Source organism: Ursus maritimus, unplaced genomic scaffold (genome assembly GCF_017311325.1).
Source record: "Ursus maritimus isolate PB19 unplaced genomic scaffold, ASM1731132v1 scaffold_14, whole genome shotgun sequence".
NCBI lineage: Eukaryota > Metazoa > Chordata > Mammalia > Carnivora > Ursidae > Ursus > Ursus maritimus.
The window spans coordinates 27,294,840-27,310,426 of NW_024423786.1; the positions used below are offsets into that span (position 1 = coordinate 27,294,840).

The 15,587-nt window shown below is 44.4% G+C and overlaps 1 protein-coding gene across 1 annotated transcript in view; it reads right to left on the reverse strand.

The window, feature by feature from the left end:
* Positions 1–7,585: 7,585 nt before the first annotated feature.
* SYNPR (synaptoporin) overlaps positions 7,586–15,587 on the reverse strand; it is a 296,784-nt gene continuing 288,782 nt past the window's right edge. Inside the window, exons 5-6 of the mRNA XM_040628595.1 lie at positions 15,228–15,419; positions 7,586–9,287 (exon numbers count right to left, since the gene is read on the reverse strand). Coding sequence (XP_040484529.1) covers positions 9,030–9,287; positions 15,228–15,419 — 450 coding nt within the window. The 3' untranslated portion in view covers positions 7,586–9,029. The remainder of the gene's footprint in view (positions 9,288–15,227; positions 15,420–15,587) is intronic.

A 15,587-nucleotide genomic window follows, 5' to 3' on the forward strand; every position in this document is an offset into this window, starting at 1 on the left:
CAAAATGTACGTATTGTTCGGAGGGCCTGTCACATGAAGAGATGAGCCCAGAGCTGGGGCCGGGCCCTGTGTGACCGCCTGCAGCTTCTGTATAAATGCTCACCCCTCCAGGCATCCTCCATCGCATCGCGCTTGTTGAATCCTCCGTAGCATACCAGTGTCTACGCTTAGGCCTTTGTTGTTTGTGTTGTGTTTGAGCAGAGCTCAGTAAAGTAAGGCCAATTACTGGATAGTGGTGGTTATTACACCATATTTTTAGGCCAAGAGACATTGTCATTTACACTTCATTTTCAAACATTTGTGCCCCTTGGAGTCTGAAAGTCCTTGATTCTGAAGATTAGAATCAAATCTTGCAGTCTAAAAATTCACAGGAATTTATTTCCCCCTTTGTAGGAATCGAATGAAGAAGAGTAAAGACCTGGGGTGGAGAGATAGCTGGGGGTCAGCAAGGTCAGCGTTCAGATGGTCAGGAAAGAGCTTGGCCCTGAAGGCAGATTAGAGGACAAGTCTGCAGCTGTTTACTGGCTGTTCTGTCCTGATCTTTCCTTTCCCCAGCTAGTTTCTGCTCTTCAGAAAAGGTCATTTTCTAAGTCAAGCCCCAAGAGGCTCTGTTCTGGGCTCCCTAAGACTCTTGTGTCTCTGGGATCCTTCTTCACTGATCACCTTACCCCGTCCTCTGCCTCCTAAAAGAATCACCTTTGGGGTTGTCTTCACTCAGGCGTTTGCTGGAAGCTGTTGTGTTGGCTTACAGGAACACAAGGCCAAGGGGCATGACAGGGAGGTGGGAGGGACCCTGGGTGTTTGATCTACTGTCTCCATTTGGTCCCTAGTCTGAATTTTCAACCGTGGTGTGTGGCTAAGAACCTCTCCCCTTTCCCAGACAAGGACCCTTCTCCGATCCTGGCGCCTCCTCTTTGTGAAGACCTGGTCTCTGCCTCCTGCTGTGCACTGTGCTGTGTGTGCAGCCTGGGTCTGGGGGGCTTTCTCTAATCTGCTGTGAATTTTCAAGGGAGTCAGGTCTCTCACACTGGGCTTCCTTGGGGCTTGGTTCTGGATCTCCTTCCACACCGAGGCACAGGGGATGTCTGTGTTGTCAGAGGAGATGTGGTCCATTGTGCTCCCTGGTGCTGGGCTGGGGACTGGCCTTAACCTCCAAGTGTTGTGTGATTCTGTGGAGACCAGTTACGGCTGCCTAGGAACAGGTGAGAAGAGAACCAGGAAACCAGACTGTGCAAATACCGGGGATGCTGGAGCTCTGCTTCAGGCACACAGTCACCATGTCGTGCCGGGTACCCAAAGCTTAGAATGCAAATGAGCTAGATAGCAATGTTCTTTCTCCATCTCCGAGGTGTTACATCATCTAGTTTCCTTGCTTGAAATCTTGGGATATTTGATGATGACTACATTAAATGAGATTGGAAACATAGGAGGGACAGACTTTGGGGGAAAGATAGTGGTTAGTGTGGCACATGCTGAGTTTAATGTGCACCTGGGCCCCCGGGTACAGAAGTCCAGTATGGGAGACTGAGTAGTGTTTTCTAAGATCGGGCAAAGCTCTTGCACTTTGATCACAGATTCACCAGATCTTTCACTGCCCCTAAAATGGAATTAGCTTAATTATTACTTATTGGGGGTCTGGGGGGTGCAAAGGGGGACGGTGGGTATGATGGATAGTCCGTAGTATGAGGCATAGGTATGGGCTTCAGGTGACTCCCGCATCATGACCTGGGGGTGGTGCAGTTTGCAAACAGGGTAAATAAAGGTAATAAGACAGTGTACACCGAGATGAGCCAGTGAGGGCCAATGTCTGCAGGCCCCGCAGTGCAGGGAGCCCTTTCTGTGTGGACACAGCAGGAGCTATTTGTAAATGTGCCAGAAACTTTCTACAGGAGAGATGAGATTCTTTTTCTTCTCTGGCTAGTCAATATGTTATATCACCTAGTTTGCATATTTTATGAAAAACCTCTAACATAATGGCTTGTATAACATATTACTTTGTATTTGTTCAACAAATATTTATTAAGTACTTGGTATATTCCAAGCATTCTTCCAGGTGCTGAGAATACAGGTGTGTACATTTTAGTGAAGTCCCAGCCCTTCATGGAATTTATATTTGAGTGGGAGAGAGATGAAGGACAAGTAAGTAAGTGAATACATAATGTAATTTCAGGTCTATCTGTAATCTCTCCCATTGGACTATAAGTACATTGAGGGAAGAACTGTGTTTACCCAGCTGTTTCTCCAGCCATATGCTGGGCTGAACCAGTGTTCGGTGCGTCCAGGAGCCCATCAGTAAACACTGCATTTTAATTTACCAGAGCACCTCAGCAAGGACTGTCGTGACCGTGGGTTACCTGACTGGGAGCATTGTCAAAGTTGGTGTCTCAAAATATGAACATTGAAAAGCCATTGGTTGCCACACATTAGTGACAGAGGCTGGGTCATTTTCTCATAGAAAAGTTAGTGCTGTCTATTGGACCAACTATCAGTTTCGATCATCATTATCAGCCACTGAACTCTCTGATTAGGTGAATCTGCTAGGAAACTTACTTACCTTGAGGGGAATAGTGTAGAAGGCAGAATCATGACCCCCACCCCCAGATGCCCAGAACCTGTTCATACCCTAATCCCAGGAGCCTACGGATACCTTAGGTTACATGGCAAAGGGACACTAAGGTTGCTGGTGGAAATAAGGTTGCTAATGAAGTTGACTTTAAAGTCAGAAGATGATTCTGGCTTATCCGGATTGGCCCAAAGTAATGACAGAGATCCTTTAAAGTGCAAGAGAGAGGCAAAGAGGAGGTCAGCGTGATGCCACATGAGAACTTGACCTGCTATTGCTGGCTTTGAAGACGGAGCCAGAGAGGGTCAGGAGCCATGAATACAGGTGGCTTCTAAAAGATGGAAGTGGCAAGGACATGGGTTCTCCCCTCGAGCCTCCGGAGGGGAACTAGCTCTGCCAACTCCTTGGTTTTAGTCCAGGGAGACTTACGTTGGATTTCTACCCTACAGAACTTTGAGATAATACATATGTGTTGTGTAAGCCACCAAGTTCGTGGTAATCAATTTCGGCAGTCAGAGGAAACTAACAGAGGTGGATACCATGATCTCACATTATGTGGATGAGGCGTCTGAGGCTCAGAGATATCGAGGCACTTTTACAGGATCACACAGCCTGGTCCCAATGATGGAATCCAGATTTGAATCCGGGTCTCCTACACGACCATGCTTGCACTCAACTGCTAGGAGTTTCCATGAGCAATTAGCATTGGTAAAGCCAATGACACATCTACCAATGCCTAAACATGCAACCGAGCTCTCAGCTCCCAAGACATAGATCTGGACCTCAAGTCTCCTCGGAGCCAATTGCTCGTGTTGAAAAATGCATTCCTTATATGAATGCAGGCAGCCCCACGCTAAGTTCGATGAAATCCTGTATCATTAATAAATGTGAAATTTTAAGAAGGTCTAGGAGCTCCAAGAGAGAGCAAGATTAACAAAGGACTTGTAAAAAGGGCAGCAATGCTTGGGGCAATGTGTAAGCTACAGAACGTATCAAATGCTAGCAGTAACGTGACCTTGGAGACCAGTCAGAATAGACTCAACTATCTGGAAGACACCAGAGGAGAAAATATCCGGGAGACATGTCAGCTCACAGAAAAGAAGGGAAAATATTTTAAGTAAGAAAAACTGCTGCGTTTGCATTTTACTGTGTGTGTGTGTGTGTGTGTGTGTGTGTGTGTGTGTGTTCACCAGAGTGGCATGAAAGCCAGTTACGTGTCATGCGAGGTTGTTTCTGGTAAGTAGGGAGATGACTTTAAGGTCATAAGAGCCAGAGCATCCAGTTCACAGCACAGGCCAATTAGACCCTCAGGCTGCAAGAGGGCAGACAATCAAAATATGAATAAAAGAGCAGTGGTTCAAAGACAAACCCATTCTCCACCACCGGGAAACCTATTAGACTTATTCCACCCTCCTTCAGGTGTCTTGTTCTATAAACCAGGGCACCTGTGCCTTTAGTGAAAATACTCAACTAGACTTAAAATATTTCTTCTTTCAGAAACTCTTCTTCCATTCTCATCTTGGCCTTTCAACGTTCACTGTACATTGTGCATGGAGGGCCATTCTTGGAAGTACTTGCTGCCAGCAGGTTTTCCGAAGAGCATTCAGCTGAGCCCTAAACGCCAGCAAAGCCTCAGACTCCAAGTCAAGCATGTTAAGAAATCATTCTTAGTTCAGGTGGACCTTTCGTGGTCTTAATGACTTAATGAACTCGTTCAGTGTATTGAGTCTGATTTTATTCACGTCGACAAATGATTCTGACCAAAGCTATCCTTCCATCTTTTAGGGACTCAGCATCCCTGTGGCAGGTCAAGTGAAGCACTTGATGGTCTGGGTCTTTGTTGAATGTGCCCCAGTGGAACAGACAAAAACCTTCCGGTTTAAAATGTAGTAGAACTGTGGGGGAGCACTGTTGGGGTCTAGCAAGGTGGTTTAGAGCAAGGAGTTTTGCATGCAGAGAGACCTGAATTTGAATTTGGGGCCTGCCCACTTCCAGCTCCGTAATCTTGAGCTATAGGTTACCTAACCTTTATGAATCTCAATTTTCTCATCTGCTTAATGGGTGTGAAAATAGTATTTTATCTTGTATGTCCCGTAAGCATTAAGCAGGAAAATGGGTACAAAGTGTATAGCATAGTTCTCTGTGCAGTTTGGATGGTCAGGAGATATTAACAATTAAGAACTATTTTTATGAGTGATGGTGACAACAACGATTTTGTCATCCTCTCAATTCTCTGAACTTTGGTTTTCTAACCTTACGCGGGAGTAATACTAGCACCCCTCAGTGCTGTTGTGGTTAAATGCAAAGGGCTTAGCTCAGTGGCTGGTGTGTTGTAAGTGCACAACGAAATTAGTTGTTGCTTTACAGTTGTTATTGAAAATTGCTGTCTTTGGGCAGCTAGATAATATCACATGGCATATTGAGGTTTAAGTCAGATATGCTGGGTAGACTGGGGAGTTAATGGGAAAAAAATCTCTTAGGGTTAAAAGGAGACAGACTTGTTCTAGTCTTTTCCTGGCATTAAGTTGGTGAAGCTACTTACTGCAGCCAAACCTCAGTGTGGCAGACACTGTCAATGGACCACGCATACCCTCTCGGAACGCAGCACCTCACGTGCGCTGAACCAATGATTCCCACCCGCCTGCACCTGCCATGCTGCCTGCAGCTCTCTCTGTCTGATGCAGCCTCTTCGTCCCTGCACTGGGTGGTCCGAAAGTGCTGGGGGTCATCACTCTCCCAAGCTGCCGCTCACAGCTGCTTCATCCAACCCAGGGACAAAGTGTGCTGCCCCACATCTCATGCTTTCTGGGGGACTGGGCCCCAGGTGTCCACAGCTCTACCATTCTCCATAATGCAAGATTTATTCGCTCGCCTCCCTTTTTTGGTTCACTTCCCCAGTCCCCTACCCGTAGTTGAATTCTTGCCTCAGAGTCTACTCTGGGGGACAAGGCATCCACCTTTTCCCTGGGCTAAATGAAATTACAGTTATGACCTTTGAACATCAAACTACAAGTGCTCTAGGTTAAGTGAAGACTTCTTACTCTTCTGCCAAGATTGAAGATTTCCGCACACCGATTGTGTAGACCGAAGAACCAGCCGAAGCTGCTGTCGAACACTGGAGGAGCTCCGTCCTCATTGAGGCTACATGTTCTCACTCCAGGGCTTCTAGCAACTCGCGCTGTGACCATCCTCCTCCAGCCCTATCGCTCTCCTTCGGGTCATCTTGTTTTATTTCCTCCTTAGCATTTGCCACCATTTGAATTTCTTTTATTTCTTTATTGGTATATGAGCTCCCTGCTTAACACCAGACTGTAAAATCTGCAAGCACAGATATAATGTCTATCTCTTTCCAGTCTGAATCCCCAGCAACTTAGAACAGAGCTTGGCACATGGTAGGCACTCAGTCAGTAGCTGTTGAATCAATTGATGAATTAGTGGATCCATTCTCAGTGTCCCCATTAACAGGAAGTTGCAACAATGATACATAGAGTCCCAAGAACCTTCTACTCAGCTTCCCCCAATGTTGACATCTGGTATCACTACAGCACAATATCGAAGGCAGGACACTGAGAGGGATCTGTTAAGCCCCCTTCATTTCCAGGCTGCAAGTGCCTTCAGGCCGTGGCTTCAGAAAAGTCCCAGGGCCTTTGAGAGGGGGATCAGGGAAGAACTAAGAGAGTCAAGTAAATGGCAGCACAGTGGATTCTAACCCAGGCAAGTGGGATCTCAGGACCCACCTGTTCTACTTGGATGCATTACCTCCTTCCAAGGAAAGTCAGGAAGGGGAAGTCACACCCCAAAATACATCTAGGAGCAGGGAATCTTCAATTCCCAGTTAGGTCTAGTGGGCACAGAGACCTGGCTCTCCTGCTACACTGATTCTCCCCTTTTGAAAAGGCCAGGTCTCCTGCTTTCTTTCTTGAAGCCAGAAGGAATAAAAGCAGCTTAGTGAAATCCCTCTTGGATTACGGGAGCATTTTATTGTGACTGCCGCAGACCGTGGAAGCTTGTCTCTATCTGGACCAGGGCAGCCAGTGCTTTCCATGGATCAGAGCCCCAGGGGACTTTGGGCTAAGGCTGGTAAAGAGAACTGCTGACTCTGGGGGTTTCTCTGCTCTGGAGGGTCCGAGACAGTACAGGAACCAGAGGCCACTCTCTCCTCCTGGAGAGCCCTGAAGGAAACGGTCACATCCAGCCACGGTCCCAAGCATTGAGTGGTCCCCCCTCCCACGGCCAGCCTGCTGCCTTGAAGATGTCAGCAGTCAAGGCCACCTCCTCTGCCCTGGGGGTCCTTTATTCTTATCCTCCTGTTGTCTACACTCTACCCTGCAGCCACTGAGATCTTTAAAAAAATGCTGATCTCATTGTGTCCCTCCTCCGCTTAAAATCCACTAGTGAGTTCCCTTAGCTTCTCTGGGATAAAGATGGGATTCCCACTTGTGGGTGCCTAGCAGGCCCTCCCAACCCGGCCACGGGCCCACCAGCAGCCTGCCTCTGACAAAGCCCCCTCGCTCACTGTACTCAGACAACCAGACCTAGCCATCCTGCCTCCCACCATCTGAGAGCTTTGCAAGGCTGCTCTCTGCCTGGGATACTCTTCCCGGCCACTCTGTCCATGTGAAACCCAGGGCAGGCCTCTAGTCTGAAGCTCTCCTCCCTCTACCTAGCTCAAGTCCCTCAGATATGTGTTCTCCTGGACTCCTCTGTCTCTCCATGTTGTACACAGCGTAAGTGGGGTGTGACTACTTTAATGCCTGCCTCTCCTAGGAGAGTATAAGCTTCTCAACGGTGAGGCATGTTTCTGTCTTTTCTTACTCTCACATCCCCAGTGCTTTGCACAGCAGTGGGTGCAGGGAGGGTCCTAAAATGGGAGAAGCAATGAACGAACAACCCTGGGCTTGGAAACAAGGGCAGGGGAAGAAATTGGAAACACTGTGCATTTATACCTTGTATAAAGGTATTGTTAAATTCGTGTTAAAGCTAACCAGATTCTATTACAATTCTGCACTATCCAGCCAGCACTGTAAGCAATAACTTTATTAAGGTCAAATAGATATCACAATACAGATTTATCCAATGGGATGCAGAACCTGGTTACAGATATCATCTAAGAAACACGGCTGCTTTGTGCTAAAATGCTTCCAACATCACAGATCACACAGAGTTTATACACCGATAACACTTTTATCTGGAAATACAGATGCACAGTTTGCCCTCACTGTTTGGGCCTTGATGTTTCAATTGAGTTAAAACAAAGCGGTGAAGATTGGCATTTTCTTGATAATGAATAAATTCTGAGGAATATTTCATGAGAACCCTCTTTGGGATCAGAGTTGCTCATGGAAGTCATTTCTAATTTATGGGTAACACTCAAATCAGAATTAGTAATTAGTAAGTTAAGCTGTGACTGGAGAATTCTTAATAATTGGATCAAGGAACATATTAACTTTACAAATAAATACGATTTAAAAGTTTAGCCGTTAGCATAGGTTCTACAGAACGTCCTTTATAAATTAACATGTTGGCACAATAGCTTCTCGACTATGGTGTCTGATATCTGCATCTCTATTATTCTAAGAAAACAACACTCCATTGTTGTTATTGGGCCTATTGTTCATGGTCCATAGGATAAGAGCCACAAAACACCATAGAAAGTCACAAGAATGTAAATACTTAGCTAAGGAAATAGAATAAATATTGGGCAGTTACCATATAGAACAATGAATATCGACTAATGGGGAAAAAAAATCCCAAACCTTAGTTACAATGCATTCAGAATTGGGTAAAGCCAAAGAGACAAACTTGCAAGTATACAAAGTAATGAATATATTTCTTTAAATGTCCATTTAACAAATTCATGGTGCAAACTGGAAAATTTTCATAAATACAGTTCAAATGTTCATTTTGTGAGAAAATGCTTATTCATGCACTAAATAATATGAGCACTGATTGATTCATCAAGTAAAAAAAAAAACAGAGTAATTGTCTGAAACAAATGCTTAGAGACTCATAGTCCTACAGGGTCTTCAACCAAACACAATAACACATGCACGTGTGATACACCAAATTGTCTTATAGAAATCATCAAAATGTCTTTCGCATCAAAACGCATCGGGAAACTCAGTGCTATATAACTTACTTTATGCATAATACATACTAGAGACTTTAAGCTACAAAATGCTTTTACTATCTCAACACACCTGCAAAACGACCATAAAAGTATGTGTATGTAACAAGGTACTCTCCAATTAGGCATCTATGATGAATAATGGATCTCCTCATGTCGTCTCCTCTCTAAGTACCATTTATCACGACCCAGGCCTTTCTGCCTTAATGAGGACTCCAGATCTCTGATTTGCATTCAACACCCTCTGCATTAATAATTGATTGAAACTCTTATAAAATTCTTCTGCTACTGGAATGGAAGGTGGTGAGGCTCTCTCCAGAAGAATGCAAATTCTATCTGTTAAATCTGATTGGTAAAAGAAGCAGGGCCACTGGACTGTTGGCCAAACTCATCTGAGGACGGCCCCAAGCTTGCCTGCTGCCCATACCCACCGCTTGACCCATAGCTGTCTTGGTTGTACCCGCCGTGATTATAGCTGCTTGAGTGCTTCTCCATCGGGTCTGAAAGATACCTCTGTCCTGAAGAATGCCAGCCAGTCTCCTTGAAAACAAACCAGATGTTTCCAGCCCAGAGGATAAAGTTCAAGAACCCAAAGACCTAAAGGAGAATCAGAGCAAGTGAGTTGAGAGATGGAAACGCAAGAAAAATCTCAATTTCAGAACAATCTTCATGACACGTAAGGCTACTTTTCATTCAAGATTGAGATCTCTTCCAATTTTTCATTTGTATCTGCTATTTCACGTAGAATACCTGGCTTTCATTGAATGCTTACTTCATGTTGGGCACCGTGTAAAGGGTTTAATGTGTACGGATTTATTCATTCCGAGAAAAAGGTGCTGTTATTATACGCATATTAAAGATGTGAAAACTGACGTTCAGGACAAGAATTTTGTTCAAGGTCAAGTGACTTGCTAAGTAGTAGACAAGGGTTGAGCCCTACTCTGTTTGACTCCATCATCTGAGCCCTTACTTAAGCGTTACTGTCTCCCCAGGTGGGGTATTCTTCATTGTGTAAGAGCTCTTTGGGGGGTACAGAGTTGAGAACTTTCATTTTAATGACAGTGCATTAATTTATAAGGTTACCTTCCCATTATGGCTAGAGATCCTATGCTTCCAGTTCTTGTAACACTAGAAAAAATGAGTCCGCTTACAGGTAGACATACGGAGTAAGCATTCATACAGGTGGTATGCAGGTGAGCACACAAACGATAGTGCACACAGAGGTTGTGACTTTGAAGAGTTGAACTTTCTGTGCCTCTCACATTCAGAAATGAATGTTGAAACCGGATGATGAGTGAAATGCAGGTTTCAGAGAAGTAGGAGGTATTTTCCCAAGAACTGGAGGTGAGATTTTCCTATAGAAATTCCTCTTACTCTGCAAAAAGGTGTTGCTGGTGAATCAGAGGATCAGGTGTTGCCTCCCCTGGCTCTGAGTGTTTGATGGAAGCAGAATTTTTCACGGGTGCAAGAGACCCCAAACAGAACAGCTGTTTCCGCGCCTTTTCCCGGGGGCATTGGTTCACTTGGGAAGTAACCACAGGTAGTCAATTTTAAAGCCCCCTACTAGAGGCACACAACAGTAGAATACAAAGCTGTGACGACATTAAGGTATATTTAGTAGCCACTTCAGCGTGACAATCACTGATCAAAATGGACTTGGGCCACCGCCGTAGCTCTGGAATATAGGGTGCTGGAAGTCCCTTGCTGGGCCAGAATTTAACCCTTGGTTGACGGATGGTAGGGTGGTCCCAAGTGCCCTGTGGGTGGGAGTCGGGGGCTAGTGTAGTCAAGATGAGGCGTCTTGGGGCCTTGGAGCAGGGGCTTTTCACCAAAATATTTGAATATTTTAGCAGCAGGTGGATCAGGGCACACTACCCGAATGTCCACATGGGAGTTATCCCATGGGTTTTGAAATCAGGGTAGCCTAAACTCTGCACCTTCTTGCTCTGTGACCTTGGACAAGGCAGTTAGCCTCTGGAACTCAGCTTCCCCCCCACTCCCTGGCCCCTTCTATAGAATGAAGACAATTATTCCTTCCCTGGGTGACAGTTGTAAGGATTAAAGAAAACATGTGTGAAGCAGCTGGACGGTGCCGGCCACATTAGAAAATGCTTACTGACTGGTAAGCTGTGCTCTGAATACTTTCCCCAGTATGTCCATGAATTGCATTCAGTTGCTGTTTGGCTGCAGTTGCTCTTTGGGACTTTGACAGTAGGGGATGTCGGCAGCCCAAGCAGCATTCAGGCGCTCACGGGATCTAAAAGACTGGTTTATCCCTTCTTCCTTCTCTCCCATTCCACCCTCTTTTCTTCCTTTAATGTTAACTGATACTTGTTTAACATTATTTTATGCCACGCTCCAGGCTCCTTGCTGAGGGAGATACAAAGCATAAATAAGGTACTCACAGGGTAACAGTTGTGTGATCGAAATGAATTAGGTAATCACCAATAAAACCATAGTATACATGCAGGATCTTTCAACCATGTGTATAGTAACTAGGGTATTTTCTATCAAGGGGAGATCTTGATTAAATTGCATCTTTGTAAGTATATGTCAGTAGAGGAGTAGAAAAAAATTATCAAGGAATCTTTTCAGATTTGAAGAGATGGCTCTGCCCAGAGCTGTCGTTTTATGTTTCTTATTCCTTGATTTCTCCCTTTTGCATGCTGCCCCTTGGTTTCTAGGAAAGGTATGCTTAAGAAGAACCTAGAAATCAGGGAAATGCCACTTAAAAGCGAGAACATACACAAGGTGTCCCCATTGGGCCTGTGTCGGGAGCAGTGACGTCTTACTTCATTGTCATCACACTGATATCACAGACTCCAGGCTGGCACATTGTAGGGGCTCATGGGCCCTTTGAACTTTTCTTGCCATTTTGTTGCAACTGAAGTTGGAGTAAGGATTTTGATTCTAGCTCAGATGTGGGGACAACGGAAGAGACCACAAGAAATTGTGCATAGCGTGAGAAAGAATGAGGAGAGATCTAGATTAGCCAAGAAGATATGTCAAGATTGCCTATGATGAAGCTGGAGAAGCAGAAGTAGAAATTACGGATAGAACAGGTATGCTCAGGGAACCTTTGAAAGAAAAGTTGAGAGAGAGAAAACAACAACAACAACAACATTGTTGTTCTGTGGGCTCTAACACGATGTGACATTTAGGAAAATGAAGGTATTGTCAAGGCAGCTTTTGCTCAACGCTTACCGAACATCTGCCCTATGCTGGGCACTGGGCTAAGTATTTATCCTCTATCATCTCATTGAATCAACAGTCTCATGAGGTCTGGTTGATAATAGCCCCATTTTACAGATAATGAAACTAAGGATTAGGCACCTTAATTAGTTTGTCCCAGGGCAGTCGGTTATTGAGCGGTGGAGTCAGGATTCAAACCCTGGCAGACTGACTCCAAAGCTGTGCCCTTACCCGTTTCGGGTGGCAGCAGCATTCGGAGACTTTGGCTCTAGTCTGGCATTGCTGTCACCACTTGGGAAGTCGTATGCAAATCCCCTCACCACAGCTACCTGCATCTGAAATATCTGGAGAGCTCCCTGCCTATTTGTGTTAGTGTGAAATCATAGATGCCAACTTGCTTCGGAGGAAGTAGATTTGTTATGCAGTAGAAATATCCTTGCTGTTGCTGAACCAGGTACTTGTGGAGGTCACCCCTGTGGTGTGTCTGGCCCCTCCTCCAAAGCCAACACGTGCCTAGTAGGCAAGCTGGTTTGGTTCTGTGAGCCATATTTTTCCTGCACAATTCTCCCACCACCAGCCAAGGTGAACACCTGGCCCAAAATGAGCTAATGAGATTCTCTCTGCTAGAAATGTGGGATTAGACCTGAGTGATTTTAGTTCAATCCAAGAGGTTTCTTTAGAAAGAAGCGTAGGGGTGCCTGGGTGGCTCAGTCAGTTGAGTGTCCGACTCTTGTTTTCCGCTCAGGTCATGGTCTTAGGGTTTTGAGATTGAGCCTCACGTAGGGCTTGGTGCTCAGCTGGGAGTCTGCTTGAGATTCTCTCTCTCCCTCTCGAGAGCCTCTGCCGCTCCCCTGCACTTTCTCTCTCTCTCAAATAAATAAATAAATCTTTAAAAAGAGATAAAAAGAAATATAAACTCAGAAACTGTGGGGTGGCTATCTTCTGTGCTAACAGGAAAAAGAAAAAATGCATCTGAAAAAAGACAATAATATAACAGACATTCAGTAAGAGAGAGACGAGGGATGATGGATGTGACCTGTCCAGTTTCCTGCCAGTCTTCCAGTTCCTGGCCCTGGGTTCTGCTCTTAGAAGCATGCATTTCTAGTGTCTTTCTAATTACTTTTACTTTTTGTGAAAAACGAGCTCAATAGGATTTGAAGCCAAATGAGTTTGTAATGAAAAAAAAAATCACCGCGTTTTGGCAGATAAATATTCTTTTCCTCTGCTTTCGGTAATGGAACTTTTGTTTCCCTCGCAAAGCCCAATTGCAGTCAAGTGGCATGAGCTTTGTGCTGGAACTTTAAATCAGTACAACATTCCCTGGTGTCTGACATCTGGAACTTCGGTCCTGCTCTAGATGCTGCTTTTTGTAGAGTCCATTTCGTCAGATTCCATCAGTTTTCTGAGCTACTCCATACCCTTTCAAAGATTTTCTTTTCCTGATGAGGTTAGTCAGAGTCAGGTTCTGTTACTTCCAACTCAAACGTTCCAGCACACACGGGCACTGGTACAGAAGTGGGGTGCAGAGAACAGACGTCAGGGGTAAGCAGATTGTTCTGCTTTAGCTCGCTTGACTTGAAGTTTCTGTCACGAGGACCCCTAACTGATGTAGATCCGTAGCGGCAAGGGCAGCAGACCTGGCCCCTCTCACAGAAAATGCTATTTGGCTTCCATCGTTTCTCTTTTTGATTTTTTTTAACTTTATTTTTTAAAGATTTTATTTATTTATTTGAGAGAGAGAGAGAGAGAGAGAAAGAGCATGAGTGGGAAGGGAGGGAGAGGGAGAAGCGGACTCCCCTGCCAAGCAGGGAGCCCGATGCAGGGCTCGATCCCAGGACCCAGGGATCATGACCTGAGCCAAAGGCAGATGTTCAACCGACTGAGCCACCCAGGCACCCCTCTCTTTTTGATTTTTTAAAAAAATTTTAATTATGTATTTTATTTAAAAATATTATATATGTATGCACGTGTAGAATTTAGTGGATATTTTCTTTTCTTTTTTTATTTGAGTATAATTGACACACAACATGGATGGACCTAGAGGGTATTATGCTAAGTGAAATCAGTCAGGCAGAGAAAGGCAAATACCTCTTTTTGATTTTAGGAGACACCTCACATTGTTTCTCATTCAAAATTCCCATCGCCTAGTCTAAAGCTTGTTAGAGACATCAGAGGTAGAATTAAATAGACTATGCAGGATGTCACAATGTATTAGAAGATTGATTAGTAATTGAACAAACACATTGGGTGATTTTCTCTTTGTTCTCTTAGATTTTGAGATCCAGATTACAAAAACCTTCATTCAGCACTGGCTAGAAAGAAACTGCAGAAGCAGGAGAATATATTTCCACGTATCCAGCTGCAGGTGTGGCTGGCAATGAGCAAAAATGACGGTGAGACCCTTGGACACACTTTCGTTCCACGTTTCCTCTCTCACCAAGGCAGAAGCCACCGTCAAATTATCAGGAAATGATTAGCAACGCTTTCCCCCATCTTAAATGCCTTCTCATTAAATTTCAGAAAGCTGTAAGACATAAGCTAACCTTGAAGCCAAGATAATTATTTTTAGGGATTACTAAAGAATGTTTTTCCTTCTGCAAATGCTGTCAGGTCTTCTATTCTTCCGTAACGACTGCTTTTTGCTGCCATTATAGCTTCTGTCTTTCTTAGACACAGTTTCTTTCTTTAAAATAACACAAGCATCCAATTTAGCTGCCCTGCTATCTGGCAGATTTTCTGTCTTCCTGTGAGAGCTATACATTTGATAATATTTGACTTTGTTCAACTAATATAGTTCAGCTTTTCCAAAGTTACCAGGCAATTAAACCAGGTACATGGAGGAGATAAAAAAAAATTATCGTAACTATTATAAGTATTTTTTATACTATGCAATTTTTCCCGCGTCCTACCAGGTCTGCTTGGTTTTTCTCCAGACAATCAACTGGATGTATTCTAGCTATGTGTAGCTTCAACAATGTTTTCTTCCCAGGAAACCTCTCTGCCATCAAATATTCCTTTTAACTTCTGGCAGGCTTCAGCCTTAAAGTTCAGATTTTATATCTGCTTCTGGCTTAGAATTTTGACTTGACTGTCATCCAAGCAGCAGCTGCCAATACCTGCTGGGTTCTTATTAAGACTCCATAATTGGTGGCATTAAAGCCTATGGGTTCTGACAATAGAAAACTTGAAGACCAGAGGATCATCTTGCACAGGCAGTGAAATATCACCTTTTACATTGGCCTAGTTTTGGAGGCAGCAGTCTCCAAGATGACTTCTGAGATGCTTCTCCTATTCGCTTGAATGGCAAACAAAGATTGGGGAGGTAAAGCATAGATGAAAACATACCACGGACGTGTTTAAGCTGGACATTACAGGGCTGTGGACAGCCACGCATTTGTTGGATGGCTGTTTGCAAGCTGACATCAGTAACAAGACTTCCTTGGGATCCGTCGCGACCTTGACATCAGACAGTCCTTTCGCCCAAGCTGATGAACCCACCAACCACAAGAACGAAAAGACTACGGTGACGATGAAGTCCTATAGAGACAGAAAGATAAAACAGTAAAAGAAGTTGAATTCTAGAAATGAACCAATCACTTTGTATAACTATGTGGCTTGCCTTTTGGAAAATTCCTAGATCCCATAGCACTGGAACCAGGGAGAAGTTGAAAAATAAGTAAAAGAAAGTTCTGTTACATTATCTTT